The 17,330-nt window shown below is 42.8% G+C and overlaps 1 protein-coding gene across 1 annotated transcript in view; it reads right to left on the bottom strand.

Annotated features, from left to right (window-relative positions):
- Positions 1-17,330, bottom strand: part of LOC119900204 (nardilysin-like) — a 46,322-nt gene that overhangs the window by 4,782 nt on the left and 24,210 nt on the right. Inside the window, exons 14-28 of the mRNA XM_038714960.1 lie at positions 17,106-17,164; positions 15,207-15,261; positions 14,607-14,711; positions 14,374-14,497; positions 11,115-11,201; positions 10,863-10,982; positions 7,622-7,673; positions 7,391-7,541; positions 5,551-5,678; positions 4,247-4,409; positions 3,272-3,303; positions 1,827-1,965; positions 1,217-1,264; positions 1,081-1,133; positions 88-171 (exon numbers count right to left, since the gene is read on the bottom strand). Coding sequence (XP_038570888.1) covers positions 88-171; positions 1,081-1,133; positions 1,217-1,264; positions 1,827-1,965; positions 3,272-3,303; positions 4,247-4,409; positions 5,551-5,678; positions 7,391-7,541; positions 7,622-7,673; positions 10,863-10,982; positions 11,115-11,201; positions 14,374-14,497; positions 14,607-14,711; positions 15,207-15,261; positions 17,106-17,164 — 1,400 coding nt within the window. The remainder of the gene's footprint in view (positions 1-87; positions 172-1,080; positions 1,134-1,216; positions 1,265-1,826; positions 1,966-3,271; positions 3,304-4,246; positions 4,410-5,550; positions 5,679-7,390; positions 7,542-7,621; positions 7,674-10,862; positions 10,983-11,114; positions 11,202-14,373; positions 14,498-14,606; positions 14,712-15,206; positions 15,262-17,105; positions 17,165-17,330) is intronic.

Consider the following 17,330-nt stretch of genomic DNA (forward strand, 5'->3'; position numbering starts at 1 on the left):
GCAAACGGAAGGGGGGGGGGCGTTAAAGGAGGGAAACTAAATCCAGGCTGAAACAAACAACGGGGGGGGGGGGGGTGAAAGGCTCACCTGAACTTGGTGGCCTGTGTTTCCACGGTGACGGAGAATCCCAGCACCCCCGAGGTGTTCCTGCAGGTCGGGTACACCTGGTACCTGGATGAAATGAGATGATGCAACAGTGTTTCCTGTGGCTATGAAGAACTTTGTGCTTTTGTAAACTAATGTAAAGCTATAAATGCTGATGAAACAAAAAGTCAACACATTTATTAAATGTTTTTCCAGCAACCCTGAATTAAAGAATAGAAAATAAATGTTGTTTATTTCCTGTACAGACGCCTTATTTTGAAAACCGGACGTTGTCACATGTGTTTCCTCCTCGCGCTAAATTCATCCAGTCCGACCCGGTTTGATAAATAATGTTGTAACATGAAGACTTCACAGCTTCTCTTCAGGCAGGACTCTTACGCCTAAAGTCCACTGACTCCGGCTTTCATTCTAGTCCATGTTTGAGAGTCCACCAGACCAAATCAACAAAATCTGAACGAGTCAGCAAACTCAGGCAGGCAAAACGCTGCGAGTCTGAAATGCTCCTTGTGGGATACGCAGTCTGAAACGGGGTCACCGAGGCGTGAAACCGTCGTCGTTTTAAGCTTTATACTGCAACAAAGAGAAACTGGCAGGATAAAGTCTCTAACCTGCCCGTCAGCTCGCACTGGGCCAGTGGATTTACCATAAAGGCTTGAATACGTGTGCACTTCAAATTTAGGCGCAGCTTGCTTAAACGCCTTCTCACAAACGAGTGACAGAAGCGGACCGTTAACGTTACCGTAGTTACCTCAAAAGAAAAGTGATTGTCTCGAGTCGGATGCCAAAGCGTGCGAGCTCACAACATTAGAAGTCTGAAATGTTGTTATGAGATATTTTCGGTTCATTTTGAAACTATGGCGGCACAAATTAGACTGGCGGGCCGCCATGGTCTCGTTATTAATGGGAAACACTGATGCAATAAGCAACACGGCGACCAGTTTCCACCGACTGCACAGATTAACGTCCGACACTGACCCGAGCGTCTCCTTCGTCCTGAGGAAGTCGAAGCAGGGCTCCTCCATGTGCATCTGTGGAGACGGGACAGGAGTCAGATTATTAACGCTCGCCGGACTCGCTCAGAGTTTCATGTGTTTCAGTGTTCGACACTCACCACCATCAGCTCCATCAGCGCGTGCTCTCTCAGGTTCTTCAGCCCCGACTGCAACAAGAAGTCACACAACAAGACAAACGTGACTAGAGGACGACACGAGTGAAGAACAAATACCGCACTTAAACTAATTATTTTCATCATCTTCACGTGCGGGAAGCTGCAACCATCCAATGTCTTAAAATGACCGATTAATTTTCTGTCAAGCGACTAATTGATTAATGGACTTATTGTTTCAGCTGTACTTGTAAAAATATTTTAGAGAAAAGCGTAAATTACAGTACTTTCCACTACAGTCAGTCAAAGTGCAGAAACAATCTACTTCTGGTCAGTCTTGAACTATTTAAAGGTCACTTCGCCTAAATAAAAAAGATTTTTCTACTTTGTTCTGTGCTGCTGTGCATCGTTATGATTTTATGTACTGAAAAAAAAAATTTCATCCAACCTGACACAATAAAACAGTGAATGGAGCTGTGATTTTTGCTCAGAAAAATTAAACTTCCAGAAACGTCTCAGCTAATCAAAAAAAAATATCTTTCAAAACTACACTTCACAGTGACTTCTAAGCCCCTCCCCCACCCGAAGACCACCGTGGGCGTGACGGTCGTCCTACCTGGTAGTACACGGTGACCTCGGAGTTGGCGTCTCCCTTGTTGAGAGATTTAACTTTGCAGAGATGCTGTTTCTGAGGCAGCTCCACCACCCGGAACAACACGGGGACCTCTGCTGACAGAGGCCGGAACTGCAGCGTGCTGCGGACAGACGGAGGAGACGTGTTCACATCACATTAAAGCCCTTTTTCCTCGGCACGGTACCAGATCGACTCGCCTTAGTTTGGTTTTTTCGTATCACCTCCGTCGAGGTTGCAAGCGAGCTGAGAGATACTAAAATGTGACGTGAAAACACAGCAGGCTACTGATTGGTCAGAGAGAATATTCACTATTCGCTGCATCATCATTGCTGCACCAGACAGAGGCAGCAGCAGGAAGTTTTATATTTTACTTTATATTTGTTTTCGTATGGAATTTCATCACTAAATCCTCTTCTGAGAAGTTTTGAGGTGAGAAATAAACTGTAGATTTCAAATATTGACAGTTTTACGAGAAGTGATGGAAGAACAAAAATGTGCTTGAAAGTTTTCGGAGCTCCGCAAGTGGCGAGGCCGGCCAGCCGCCGGCTCACAGACCGCTGCAGCAACAACGGCAGAGAACACAGCGGGAAGGTTTTCATATCTGTCTTTACATTCTGAGGAAGGTTGAAATGTTTTAATTTAAAAAAGAGAAAGTTGTGTGGATCGCAGCTACATTGATGGGTGCTATCTGCAATGGAAAACGGAGCACAGCCGTGCCGTGGCGAGGCGAGCTGGTACTAGTGATGGAAAAACAACATTTACACATCAGTGTGAGCTGGAGGACGAGTCGAAACTCAGCGATTCCTCTGGCGCTCCGTCAAAAGCTCAGCTAATTTCAAATATACAGAAAAACTGGACTGGCTCTTTAATTTTGATGTATTTTGAAGTTTTCTAGCTGAGATCATTTATTTATTCAGATTTTTTCCAGTCCTACATCGTGAGCGATTTATGAATTCTGTTGAGGGTCTGAACATTTGATTGTGAAAGATGCGTTTAGTTGTTTGTTTCTCTGCTGGTTGAGAATGTTTGCTGCCCATTTAAACTTATGAGTCTTGAGATCGTTTCTGACGGTGTGCTTCGATTCATTAAAAGACACTGACGCAGGTTCTAAGAAGCACATTTGTAACTTTGCACAGCTGTGATCTAGAAAGTTGACAGACGGCGCCTTACAATCAGCAACTTCCTTTTATATAATGCACACATGAGGTTTAGTCGGGATCAGCCACGGACCAAAGAACAGAAAAGCGAACATTAGTTATTCATTACACATTTCAAAATCACAGTTCAACATTCGGACACACGCTTGTGTGAAAGGGTTTACAAAGTTTCAGTCACTTAAGAGTGTTTTTTTTTTTAAATCAGATGATGTGAAATGTCACATTTGAATATAAACATGAAAGTGCGGTAAAGAAATGAAAGATACTCACTCGATGAAGTACTGCAGAAACTCTTTGGACTCCTGTTGGTGGAAAGCAGAGTGTGTGTAAGAGAGGTCTGAAGTAAAAGATGTAATAAAGCAGGAGGAACCACAGACGTCACAGAGAACAGTCTCCTACCAAACACGTAATCCACCCTGAAACTGTTGCCTGTGTGTTTCTGTAGATTTATCCAAAGTGAAATACATTTTTAAAAGAGTAACTTCACACTCGATTCTGAAATGAAGATGAGCATAAATGGGCTCAAAGGTATGTTGGACCTACGATGCATCACTGCTGTCCCGCGGGGGAAATAAGGGTTTTGTCTCCAGAGCTGCAACAAGTAAACGATAAAGAACAGGCCTGACATGATCATTACATTATCGAACGACGGTGGCGTTTTTCCCTGAAGACTGTATAACTCCAGCCAGAAGATTTGTAAGATTAGAGAACATCTTGGCTTCAAGCAGACCAAGAGAGGAGAGCCACCATTTATTGTTTTGGTTGTTCATATTTTATATTATTTAGGATATTTCAAATGTATGTAAGTCTGAATATTCTTAAGATTAAAAAATTCAGTTGCCCTTTGAAAGGATGAACTTTCAAATTATTATGCTGTTATATTATTATTATTATTATCTCAGTGGCATAAAAATGGTCTTAAAATAATATTGTTTACTGCGAGTATTTGTGGGACAATATATCGTCTGACCAAGTTAGTCATCGCCACTGGCCAAATCCAGAAATAATAGTTTACTGCTTTGTGTGTCTCATACTGCAGTGAAGAGAACATCTGCGTTTTGGACTGTTGGTCGGACAGAACGAGACGTCTGCTGACCCTCACGTGCTCTAGGAATTATTTACACACTAAACAATTAATCAATAATAAAAATAACCACTAGCAGGCGGGACAGACGCCAGAGAGACGAAACGTTTCCTGACTGGTCAAACTATTCTGCTGTGTTTGGTTTCGCCGGTGCGTCTCACCGTGCTGGTGAAGTTCCCCTGCACCAGCCCCTCGGCGTACAGCTCCGCCTTCAGCCCAGCGACGAAGGTCATGAGGTCGTCGACGGTCAGACCCTTGGTGACGGCCTGATACTTCTGAATGACCGACCAGCGACAGTGCTCCAGGATCCGCAGGCGGACGTCCCTGCAGAGACAGGAAGGACACGCCGACACTGAAACTCAGAAGCAGCCGCTGCTCGGGAAGCCGCCGCAGGTCGTTTTGTTAAAGTTTTAAACTGCAAACTTCACCGCCGTATAATGAAAAATATGTAGGAATTTCCTGCATTCTGGAGACATTTTCTGCACCAGTTTATGGTAGAACTGTCTTCACATAAAGTGATTCAGATGACAATTCAAACAGAATATAATGCAGCACTCAGCAGCTTGTTTTTAAGCTTAAGACGACATTTGTTTCTTCTATATTTACATTGCATCTTATTGTGCAAATAAACCTTTCAAAAGGCATTTTCATTTGTTGTTTTTTTTCTTGTTGCAAGCCATTTTTCAGAACATATTTAACAAATGCTTTAAACAACGTGATGCACAGTGTCAAGCGACCAGCTAGCGTTAGCTTGTCAGTAGTTTTGTTGTCTTTCCTAACTGACTGATTCAGACCAGAGTTTGGATACCAGAGCTCTTGCAGCGCCAACTCTTCACAGAGCTTAAAGCTGAACACTGACGTCACCAGTGACGCTACCTGTACTGCTGGATAACATCAGTCACACCAAACGGAGTGAATTAGAAAGTCACACACATAAAAAGTGTTTATTTATGACGTTACGGCATTAATTTAATCCTGCGAAAGGACAAGAACAAATTTAATACTTTGGTAATGAAATGTAAGACTTTTTAAATACGTACCCTGGTACACAGCTTACTGCATGTTACTGTCCTAAGGGAAGTATCTGCATCGAGACACAGCTCAGGTGTGAAACGAGGCTGTAACCTCTGCCAAAAGTGTTCTACTGAGGTCAATGTGATATTTCAGTTTGTAAATCATGCAGAAATCCTGTTTTCGCGTTGTCACCTCAGGGTGATGAGTGCAGATCCATTATTGAGGGGAAAAATAAATTTAAAATGATTTTAAGAAAGAGTGAATTAATTTAGTTCTGCTGGTGCAGCAGAAGAAATTTAAGAAAATATAAAATCCTAACCAAGGCGTCTCATAACAAATGGATCTGTATGGGTTTTGTATCAGATCATCGACATCTTGTGACTCCTAATATGTTAGTTATATAAAATACCTCATGACGACGAGTGTGCGTGTTTGTGTGTGTGAGACGTACTTGCCGAGTCTCTCTGGTTTGATAAGGATGTTGAAGTAGCTCTTCTTCAGCTGCTCAGAGAACATGGTGAAGACGCCCGGCTCGGCGCTGAACTCTGCCAGATGATCCACGATCAGCTTCAACAGCAGCTGAAACAGCAGCGAGCAGAGAGGTCATTTACTCGGGTACTGTACTTAACCCCGCAACGCCAAGAGTATCATATGTGAGACCTCTACATCATCAGTGTGATCATCCCCCCGCCCCCCAAACACCTGATGGATACAATCATATACATGCAACGCACGGATAATCCAGCAGAGGGCCGAAATTTAGACAAACAAGATGGAGGTTGTCAATCGGTGGGTGACCTACAGGTCAAGTTTAGCTAAGAAAAGAAAAACATTGTTTCGGATTTACTGGACTGAAGCAATGTACAGTTATTTAATATTTCATAACTTATTTTATGGTGAAATCTTGTTTGTGCATCAAATTAGATACAGCACATATACAAGGTCATTTTTCATTCCATTAAGCTACATACACTCTTTTCATTATTTAAGTAAACTAATTAAAGGTTTAAAATAGACATATTTAGGTAGATTTAACGCAGAAATAGAGATATTTTTAGCCTATATTGTATTTTCCTGCTGTGTCGAGATGCTAAATGTCTAATTGGATGTTTCCAAGACTCACTTCATAATAATTGTCTTTTGGTCATTGATTTTAAGTAAAAACTGACCAACTCAGAGGAGAAATACACGTAATTTGTGTTTGGTGTGTATTTTTTAAATGCCAAAAAAGTACTGCATTGAAGATATCCTGATTATGGATGTCAAGTCAAGTGACACGGAGCAGTTAGGGGAAGATGCTGCTGCTGCTGATGATGATGATGATAAAAGGCCTAAAACATGTTGTGTTCTGCATGTTTTTGATGATGTGGGCAAAACATTGCAATAAATTTGGAATGTATCAAAACAAAAGTCATACATGCAAAGAGATTTTCTTTTTTTCTTTTTTTTTTTAATATTTGGCTTTAGGTATAATAACCAGCCCATTTAAAAAAATTAAAATAAAATCTTCTGGCTGGTTCAGGCTTTACAGGGTTTTAAGTACCATTTTGATGTTCTTTTACTTTAGTATTTCCATTTTAAGCTACTCCACTACCTTTATCTGACAGAAGTTTACATTTTTCTGATTAATACAAAATAGAAATCAAATAATAAGTGATGATTAAACTTAGGGCTGGGCAATAAAGCAATAATGATAATTATCACAGTATAATTTTCCTCAACAACAAAATAATAAATGTTCAATACATCGTCAGTAAATATTTGGTTTATTTCATTTGAGTCAAGAACAAAGTAACACTTAAAATATTTATTTTGTTGAGAAGAAGAGGCCTAAAGAAAGATTTACTAATGATATTGGTTGAAAACAGATGAATGTTCTACCTCAGATGTGTGAAGTGATCCTGTGTTTGGTGTTTGTCACATTCTGACCATAAAGAAAAGTTTCACCACATAATTCTTCAACTTTCACTCAGGAGCAAAAATCAGCCTTTAAACTTGAAAGAAAGAAATGATTTGACGTATATATCGTGATAATTGTCGATCTTTTTGGCCGTGTCACCCAGCCGTCTGTATACAAAAAAGTGCTCGACTGAAACCTGAATCTAAAACCACCATGTTCTCTCAGCTGTGACGTGTTGTTTCAGCGTTACTAATGAATGAAACAGAAACACACTTTGGGTTCTGCTGTAGATTTCAGAACGCGGCTGGTGTTTAAGGGAGAGCGGGTCGAGTTTGTCAGACGTCATTTAACTGCATTTTTCTCTATAGTGTAACTAAATGTGTGTCCTCACCGGCAGTTTGTGGTTGAAGCCTTTCAGCCGGACCACCAGGCCGTGCTCTCCGGCCACCAGCTTGTACTCCAGCTGAGCCACGTCGGCCTCGTAGGCCGGCTCTGCCAGGTTGTGAGCCAAGATGTTCACGAAGAGGTCGAACAGGACCAGACTGAAAGAGGAACAACACGGGTTAAAAACGCGATACGAAGGAAGTGATGTTTGTGTTCACGTGTGTCGACGGTCTCTTACTTCTCGGGACTCTTCTGAATCATCGGGGAGATCAGGTTGAAACGGATATAAGCTGAAAGACAGAAAGAACAAAATATTAATTCCACAGACTCATTTTCGCCCAAAGTTCACCCAACTTTATGATCTCCGCTGACATTTAAGAGAATGTTTGTGGGTCTGAACAGACAGACGTCACGGACTCTTTGTCTAATCGCAGCTTTGGCAGTTCACATCACAGGAGATCTTTTTATAAAGCAGCAGTGGTTTGAACTGTCCACCAGGTGGAGCTGTTTAACAGGACCAGGCAGCAGAGAGGCGCCGCGTCCCCGCCAAAGACGAGGATACTGTTAGAAATCAAGATGTGCCCGACATGTTTTTTTTAAATTCAATGACCTCATTAAAAAGCCACCTCCTCCTTCTCCCTCACTGAAAAATCCCCATTCTCTGAAAATGATTTGTTTCAAAAGACAAAACGTGTCCGACTTCACTGAGAAGTTCATTCTCAGTGTTTGTGACCTGGTTTCCACATGACACCGCGTTTCACACTGGCACCTGATTGTTCGGATGGTCATGAAAAAAAAAAGTTATGGAATTTGAAATAGTTTTTTCGGGAAAAAATTAAATCCCAAAAGTTTTGGAGAAGTCACGGAAAGTAGTTTCCACGACACTAATCAGGAATGTGATTATTCTAGGTTTTCTAGCTTCACGGTTTGGGGCTGCTTCGCTGCCTGAAAGGGAAAAATGAAGTTATCACGAGATTCTGCAGGAGATGGGTGATGCAACAGGCCAACGATCAAGTAAATCAACACCAGAACGGCTTCAGCAGAAGAAAACACGGCTTCTGGAGGGGCCCTACAGAGTCCTGACCCCAACCCGACTGAGCTGCTGTGGCACGACCAGAGCTGCCAACTCTCACGCACTGAGCGTGACTCTCACACGACTGACACTTTTCCCACGCCCTCACGCCATGCATCAATTTTTTTCACGCATTGGAAAAATTAACGTCTCCTATAAGTGATAGCATCGACTCGGCGCGATTACACTCCACCCAGCTGGTGCGGACGCTGTGACAAGAATCAAGCGAACCCGCTCTCGCGCAGAGAATGGCAGACAGTTTGCGATCGGGTAACGTAGCAGGTCGAGTTTTGTAATATAAAACTGTATAATCTGAAGCACAGCTCTGCTCTGCTGGGAATCAGAGCTGCACAGAGCTGCTGAAGTTAACGTGAGGATTTGCGGTGAAGTGTTTTCAGTTAGTTTCGTTTAGGACAGGTTTCATCTATACAGTCCCAAACGGGTTCTGTGTCGTCTGTCTGTCTGGGATTCTATCGTATCAGCAGAGCAAGTAATGCAGATTATACAGCAGATTACAGGGCGGGGAGGTTTTAAAAAACATTGTGATTAAATGATGACGTTATTGAGATGTCAGATTACACAGATATGTGGGGTAGATGCAAAACGTTTTGAACATTCAGTGCAGGAGTTTCTAACTGAAGTAAAATTAATTAATTTATCCTTGAGGTGAAAAGGTGCCGCGTTTAAAGAGGAACTTCCCCAAAGACACAACGAAGAGGGAGGAATAAAAAATCGTGAAAGAAAAAGGAACACAGCATGCTTGAAAGCCGCACACCTACTGGATTATATTCTGGTATATTTTAGATTTTAAATTGTCACCTGCTGTCTTGAGGTTTGTTTCTGTTGACCGAGCTTAGATAAAAACATTTCCACCATAAATAGGTGAAGAAAAATTCACCAGAATGAAGGAAATTAACTGTTTGATGCTCAAAATGTATCATATAATTCAGCTTGAAGATTGTTGTATTCTCGTCTCGTGAGCCTCGTCACGCCCCTGCTATTTAATCTTGACAATATTGTACAGGGTCTTTACAGGAATCCTGAAGGAAAATTCAATACCTTTTAAGACTTCTTTCAAGACCTTCCCAACATGTTTTAAGACTGCAGCACCACTTTGAGCTGTAACCGGATAAGTCAGCAACAATGCTTTAAATGGTGAATTGTGGAGTTTTTAAAAGGAATTTCAATATATTTATAACATTTTTATTGCCTATATGTAATCAGGTTGCAACCTCACCTAACAATTCAGTTCACCAACTATATATCTGGTGGCAGATTACTTTTGTCTGTAACGCGTTGCTGTTGATAACTTCAGTAATCAAATTACAGTTACTAATAACAAAATCGTCGCGTTACTTGCGTACTGGTTCTTGAGAGAAAAATAAATCAAACGTCCCTTTTCGTGCGTGTTTGCGTGACACTTTTCCGCCCCGCTCACTCTCTCCGGTGAGCGTTGTGTCGCCAAGCGCTGTGAACGGTTCGTGATCGTTCCCCTCTCTGGCTGGACGAATAGTACGCGTGGTCCCGTGCACTTCCTGCAGCTGGGGGCTCCCCGCAGCGGCACGCAACTTTCTAAATTCTTGCATCTCACAGAGAGAAGAAAGGTCAAGGTCGCAAACAGCCGCAGCTGCTGTGTGAAGCGTCATTGGAGCAAAACGGCCATAATTATTATTATTATAATAAGACGTAGATGCCTGATTATTTCACTGTCAGCCCCAGACCTACATGCTGGCAGCTATTAATGATTCAGCAGTCTGCTGTACTCTGCCTTGTTCTTCACTTTACAAATGTTGGGCTGATGTTCACTTTGTAGTATTAAAGAGCATAAAAGAGAAAGACCCTGTGTATGATTTGTGTTGATCTGAGCATATATATCGTTATTGTGCATCACAGGTGATGTTACGCAGTAATCCAAAAAGTAATGGTATTAGTAGTGTGACTAGTTACTTTCAGCAGTGAGTAATCTAGTACAGTAAGGCATTACTTTAAAAAAAAGTAACTAGTAATGTGTAATCCATTACCTTAAAAATTTTGAGACTGTAAAACTTCACGCTCTTTTTTTGTCGACCACTGTATAAATAAAACATAATAAAAATAGGCCAGAAGGGGACAAATCTGAAGAGAATAAATCAGTAGTGTAGGCGGTGTAGCACAGACACATGTGATCAACAGCTGTTGTCTGCATCCTAAAGCTGATCTGTGTACATTTTTCTAACAATAACTTTAGTAAAACAGATGTTAAAACAGAACAAGGGGAACATGTTGCCCTCAGGAGCTCGCACGGATATCTTTTTAGGGGCATATGAGAGAGAGATACTTGCGCGGCGCCCAACGTTACAACAGCAGAATTGCACAGTCGCCATGCCCTGCCTGTCTAGTAATTTTGGCTATGCAAAATAAAGCTCACCTTTCGGGATCTTGAACTTGTTGTCCTTCTTGTACCACAGACAGCCGCGCTCGCTGTTGACTATCCTGACAGGAAACTCTGAGTCCGGACGGTCGCAGGTCTTCAGGGTGAAATCACTCGCTGCAGCACGATGAAGAAGAAACACAAGATCATGAATCTGATGCACTGTTGTTTTTAGTTACTTCATTTTAGCGTTAATAAAATAAAAATGTAATTCGACGCCTGCTTCAGTGAACTGTCGTGTTTACTGACCGATGTATTTGTTCTCAGCAGGAAGATGCAGCTCAGGGTTGAGTTCGAAGTCTCCTGCCCAGCGCTGACCCCACTCCTCTGAGATGTCTGATGAGACAAAGCAAACACACCCAAGTTTAATAGAATTGCAATTTTCTTTTACTGACATTCTGCAGGGTAAAAAACCCACACGAGGAGTTTCAAGCAGAAAGGAAGCTGTAGCTTTAACGGGGACTACGTTCCCTCCCTGAACAGGTCGTCAGTTATTGTGATAAATGAAAAGCATCATTAAATGTTTGAGTTCAACTGACAAAAAACAGCAACATTTATTTATACTCGAGTGAATTTCACGCTTAATAAATGGAAGCTGCTCCGGGAGGAATAAACAGAATACAGACCGACAGCAGAGGAAAAATAAAACTGTAAGCGAGACGCTCTGGTATCTGGTGAAAGTCGGCACCCAGGATCATCTCAGGCAGAATCTCTTTACTGTACAATAAATAATTCAGACCCTGGTCCCTCCGGTTCCTCCAAAGGTTCCTAATTCCAGGGAAAAGTTCCTGCGATGGTTCCTTGCTCTGGTTGGGTGGGTTCCCTTTCTGACACTTTTGAAACTTACTGGCTCCAAGACAATTTTTACTGTCAGTGTTACAACAAATCTAAAGAGTTATAAGTTATAAGTTATGTTATTCTGTTAACATGTTTAAATCAGTTATTAAATGCATCCTGGATGTAAAAAAACTAAAATGTGAACACAGTTAAAAAATTAAAAAGGTTAACAAAACAATTTACTTTTAAAACAAAACATACTAACAGACTCAAACATGACGTGCTCTCTCTCCTGCAGACCGCCACTGAACAAAGAGCAGCGAACAGGTCGCCATGGTAGCGGCCTGTGAATCAGCTTGTAGCCCCGCCCTGACGCCTCCCCTGCTTCCTGGTCTCTGTTCCTCTAAATGGGACCATAATTTACTAAATGAACATCATGCTGTGTTGAAGAAGACTTGAAACTAGCGACTGAGACCAGAAACTCATCAGGAAAGTGTTTACTGAGGGAATAAATCAGCTGACAAGTAGAAACATTTTCTTTCTGCAGCCGCTGGAGTCGCCCCCTGCTGGCTGATAGAGAGGACGCAGGTTTAAGTCGCCCCCTGCTGGCTGCTGGAGAGGACGCAGGTTTAAGTCGCCCCCTGCTGGCTGCTGGAGAGGACGCAGGTTTAAGTCGCCCCCTGCTGGCTGGCAGCTAGAGAGGACGCAGGTTTAAGGCGCCCCCTGCTGGCTGGCAGAGAGGACGCAGGTTTAAGGCGCCCCCTGCTGGCTGCTGGAGAGGACGCAGGTTTAAGTCGCCCCCTGCTGGCTGCTGGAGAGGACGCAGGTTTAAGTCGCCCCCTGCTGGCTGCTGGAGAGGACGCAGGTTTAAGTCGCCCCCTGCTGGCTGCTAGAGAGGACGCAGGTTTAAGTCGCCCCCTGCTGGCTGCTGGAGAGGACGCAGGTTTAAGTCGCCCCCTGCTGGCTGCTGGAGAGGACGCAGGTTTAAGTCGCCCCCTGCTGGCTGCTGGAGAGGACACAGGTTTAAGTCGCCCCCTGCTGGCTGCTGGAGAGGACGCAGGTTTAAGTCGCCCCCTGCTGGCTGCTGGAGAGGTCGCAGGTTTAAGTCGCCCCCTGCTGGCTGCTAGAGAGGACGCAGGTTTAAGTCGCCCCCTGCTGGCTGTTAGAGAGGACGCAGGTTTAAGTCGCCCCCTGCTGGCTGCTGGAGAGGACGCAGGTTTAAGTCGCCCCCTGCTGGCTGCTGGAGAGGACGCAGGTTTAAGTCGCCCCCTGCTGGCTGCTAGAGAGGACGCAGGTTTAAGTCGCCCCCTGCTGGCTGTTAGAGAGGACGCAGGTTTAAGTCGCCCCCTGCTGGCTGCTGGAGAGGACGCAGGTTTAAGGCGCCCCCTGCTGGCTGCTAGAGAGGACGCAGGTTTAAGGCGCCCCCTGCTGGCTGCTGGAGAGGACGCAGGTTTAAGTCGCCCCCTGCTGGCTGCTGGAGAGGACGCAGGTTTAAGGCGCCCCCTGCTGGCTGCTAGAGAGGACGCAGGTTTAAGTCGCCCCCTGCTGGCTGCTGGAGAGGACGCAGGTTTAAGTCGCCCCCTGCTGGCTGCTAGAGAGGACGCAGGTTTAAGTCGCCCCCTGCTGGCTGCTAGAGAGGACGCAGGTTTAAGTCGCCCCCTGCTGGCTGCTGGAGAGGACGCAGGTTTAAGTCGCCCCCTGCTGGCTGCTGGAGAGGACGCAGGTTTAAGTCGCCCCCTGCTGGCTGCTGGAGAGGACGCAGGTTTAAGTCGCCCCCTGCTGGCTGATAGAGAGGACGCAGGTTTAAGTCGCCCCTGCTGGCCGCTGGAGAGGACGCAGGTTTAAGTCGCCCCCTGCTGGCCGCTGGAGAGGACGCAGGTTTAAGTCGCCCCCTGCTGGCCGCTAGAGAGGACGCAGGTTTAAGTCGCCCCCTGCTGGCTGCTGGAGAGGACGCAGGTTTAAGTCGCCCCCTGCTGGCTGCTGGAGAGGACGCAGGTTTAAGTCGCCCCCTGCTGGCTGCTGGAGAGGACGCAGGTTTAAGTCGCCCCCTGCTGGCTGCTGGAGAGGACGCAGGTTTAAGTTCCGTCTGCATGGTTTCACTTTCAGACCCAGAGGTTTCCACTTGATTGAAATCAGAGAAATAACATTTGACAACCGCTCGTCACGTCACTACAACTCCAGATTGGACAACTGTGCGTCGATAAATGTTAAATGATTATTTCTATCAAGTTAAAAGGCAGATTTTTGCTTTTTGAAGAAATCAGATGGTTAGTTCTAAAATCTGAGGAAGGACATTCAAAACAATTAAGATAAAATCTTTTTTTTAATTATATGCTTGAGTAAAATTAAGTAAAATCTTTTCAGTCCCTTTTTCTCAACAAAATAAATATCTTAATAGAAAAAAAAAGTGCTAATTTGTTCGTGATTCACATGAATTAAATCAAACATTTATTGATGATATATTGAACCTTTGTTATTGATGAAAATTATATTGCGATAATTATCATTATTGATTTATTGCCCAGCCCTAACGGTGCGCGCCAAGAGCTGCAAAACAACTGCAGGATGTTGAGTTTCTAATTGATTGAGTTTTATTAATACTGATGTTTTTGCACTAGTCTGATCGGGCCAGAGAGTTGCTAGTTCAATATTCGGGTTCAGGTTAGAATTAGGTTAAGGCTGTTGTTAGGGGCTAAGGAATGCATTATGTCAGTGTGCGAGTGCGTCCTACCCTCCATGTTGTAGCAGGTACCGAACCATTTCTCTCTGAGCGGACAGCGACCTTCGTTCTCCGGTGACAGCAGCAGCAGGTTCGCTCTGTCGGGAGTCAGCAGGGACAGAGCAGCACTGATCACCTGAAAACACACACACATTTTAACAATTTATTTAAGGCCGCTTAAAAGAAATCATCACAGGTATGCAGGCTGATTCTGGATCAGATCTGGGTCTTGCGGTCCCGGTTACCTGCGGGTCGTACTCAAACATGAGCTGGTCTCCGGTCAGGAAGTCCTCTTTGGGAAACAGCTGCATGTTCTCACAGATGTTCTCCACAAACTCGATGGGATCCGTCTGTCAGACCAGACGAGACACGTTTAATTAATCAGGTTATTAATCTCATCTTTACGTGTGAATTAAAACACATGAATGTTATTATGGAGAATAAAAGTTTTCAAGTCTTTGCTATCTTTATAAAAACGCTTCAACGAGAGTCAGTTACTCTACATTTCACCCACTTTGAGTCAAATTAATTATTATAAGGAATAAATTTACATTTTAATACAATTTCTAACTTAAAAAATATCCAGCAGGGACAAAGCAGCCATGCTACACATCTGATTATTAGGGATGACTGACAGAGTAGAACCTGTTTTGTGTTTGTATGCCTATTTATCATCATTACAGTTTTAACGATCAAAACTAATTGCATCATCACAGAGCAGAAGCCCGTGAATCTGCACGCAGCGACATCTGATTGTTAATCACCTGCTGACAGAACAGTGCGTGTTGTTACTTTGCTGTAAACACAAACACATTTAGAGGTTTTCACAGTGTGAGCTGCAGTACCTGCTCCTGATAGTGGAACTCGTTGGCTTCGATCTTCTGAATTTCCTCATAGATCCTGAAAAAGAAGGAAGTTTGCTGAAATTTAAATCTGTATAGAACAAATATCTACGTGTTTACTTAACACGTAATGTGGTTACCGTTGGCTTTCTGGAGTCACCAGATCTGAAAGATTAGAAACTTTAGTTCTAAAATAACTTTATGTTCACTGCAGCTTTGACTTTACCAGAGTGACTTTACACGAGCGACCGAGACGAAGCTACGTAAAGTTTATCAGGATCATTTCTGTATTTTTACTTATTAAACAAGGGAGAAAGGTTTGTTGTGTACGTAGAGGAGCTGCTAGCAAGACTTTAACATTACTCCAACGCAACAAACTCCTCTCTCCAACTCTGACTCTTGTTTTCACCGGCGTCTCAACAACTCTCACGAGATTTCAGAGCGAGAACCTCATTTTCTCACGTTTGCTTGTAACCCTTTTTTTGATCCAAGCAACATTTGAGCATCACTTTCTCCTTGTTGGGAAGCGAGTTCACTGACGATGCCTGTTATTTAGTGGTTACGGTGCTTTAGTGAACTACCCACGTTCCAAGAGTTTTGACCTTTGACAGCTGCGAGCTGGGGCTGGACGATACGGCCAAAAATTTTATCACGATAAAAAGCTTCATATCTTTCGATGTCGATAATTATCACGATAAGTATCAAATTGTTTTTTGTTTCAAGTTTAAAAGCGGAGGATTTTTGCTCCTGAGTGAAAGTTGATGGTTAATTGTGGTTTAAACTTTTCTTTATGGTCAGAACACTTGACGCCAAACTGTGAATCACTTCACATATCTGAGACAAAACATTTAAAATATTTGATAAAATCTTTGTCAACAAATATCTTTAAGTAAAATTATGTAAAACCTTTTTCAGTCCTTTTTCCTCAACAGAATAAACATCTTAATAAGAATGAAAGTATGATTCACTTGAACACTTGTTATAGAAAAAAATTATATTGCGATAATTATTGTTATTGTTTTATTGTCCAGCCCTAGTTTCAAACAGCCGAGTGCTGAATGTAGCTCGTCAATGTCTCTTGTTGTGAACCGACCAATCACAGCCTGTATGGGGGCGGGACATTTAAAAGTACTGAAAGATAGGCGTCATTTACACTGTGGACGCAGGGGACAAGTCAGAATCAGACCGTCTCCAACACTTTTTGAAAGCTTTTGTTAAACAACAAATGTTGAATAACAAATGAATCAATGCACAATAAGGAAACAAGCAACTGAAATATAGACAAAACAAATGTGCATTTCCCAAAAGCGGATTACTGAATTATATTCCATTATATTTTTATATTTTGAATTGTCACCTGTCACCTTAATTTTGTTTTCCCTTCATATAAATAAAACATTTTATCATAAATTGGTGCAGAAAATGTGTCCAGAATGCAGGAAAGTAAGTATTCAATGCTTAAAGTCGTTATAATATTTACCAGTTGAGGATAGTGTGTCTGTTTTTTTAAGTCCTTTTCGCACAACAAAATAAACATAAAACATTAAGTCCTAATTCGTGTATAACATTTGTTATAGAAAAAAATCATATTGGGATAATTATTGTTAATGTTTTGTTGTCCAGCCCCACCGTGAGCTCCTAGTCCCCGTCAGTTTCACCACAAACCTCACCAAAGTCACTGATTAGTTGCATTACTGTTCTGTAATGTGTTTAACAACTCAGCTATTCACAACAAATAAATCTTCATCTAATCCAATCCATCTTTATTTATCCAGCTAATGAGACTTTGGGAGGCTGACAGCAGGAAGTATGTGTTGGGTTAAAGTGTGAGTTTCATCAAAACACTGCAGTGCAGCAGGGGCAGAGGGAAGATTGTTTCTGAACCAGAACATGTGCGTTTACCTCTGCTGGGGACCCAGAGTCTGGAGCATCTTCAGGTACTGGAACACAATATGGACCACCTGCACAGAGAAAGACAATGCTGCATTATGGGACACTGAAGAGTTAAGAAATAAAAAAACAACTTTCTTTCTTCTTTTAAACATTAATTCTGTCGTCGTTTCTGCGTCATCCCACGTTTTTAAAGTCAATTAAGATTTGAAAATCCTCTAGTGTGCACCAGGCAGT

Source organism: Micropterus salmoides, unplaced genomic scaffold, assembly GCF_014851395.1.
Source record: "Micropterus salmoides isolate LMB-PRFRI ecotype aquatic unplaced genomic scaffold, ASM1485139v1 Ms_hic_scaffold_13, whole genome shotgun sequence".
Taxonomy (NCBI): Eukaryota; Metazoa; Chordata; class Actinopteri; order Centrarchiformes; family Centrarchidae; genus Micropterus; species Micropterus salmoides.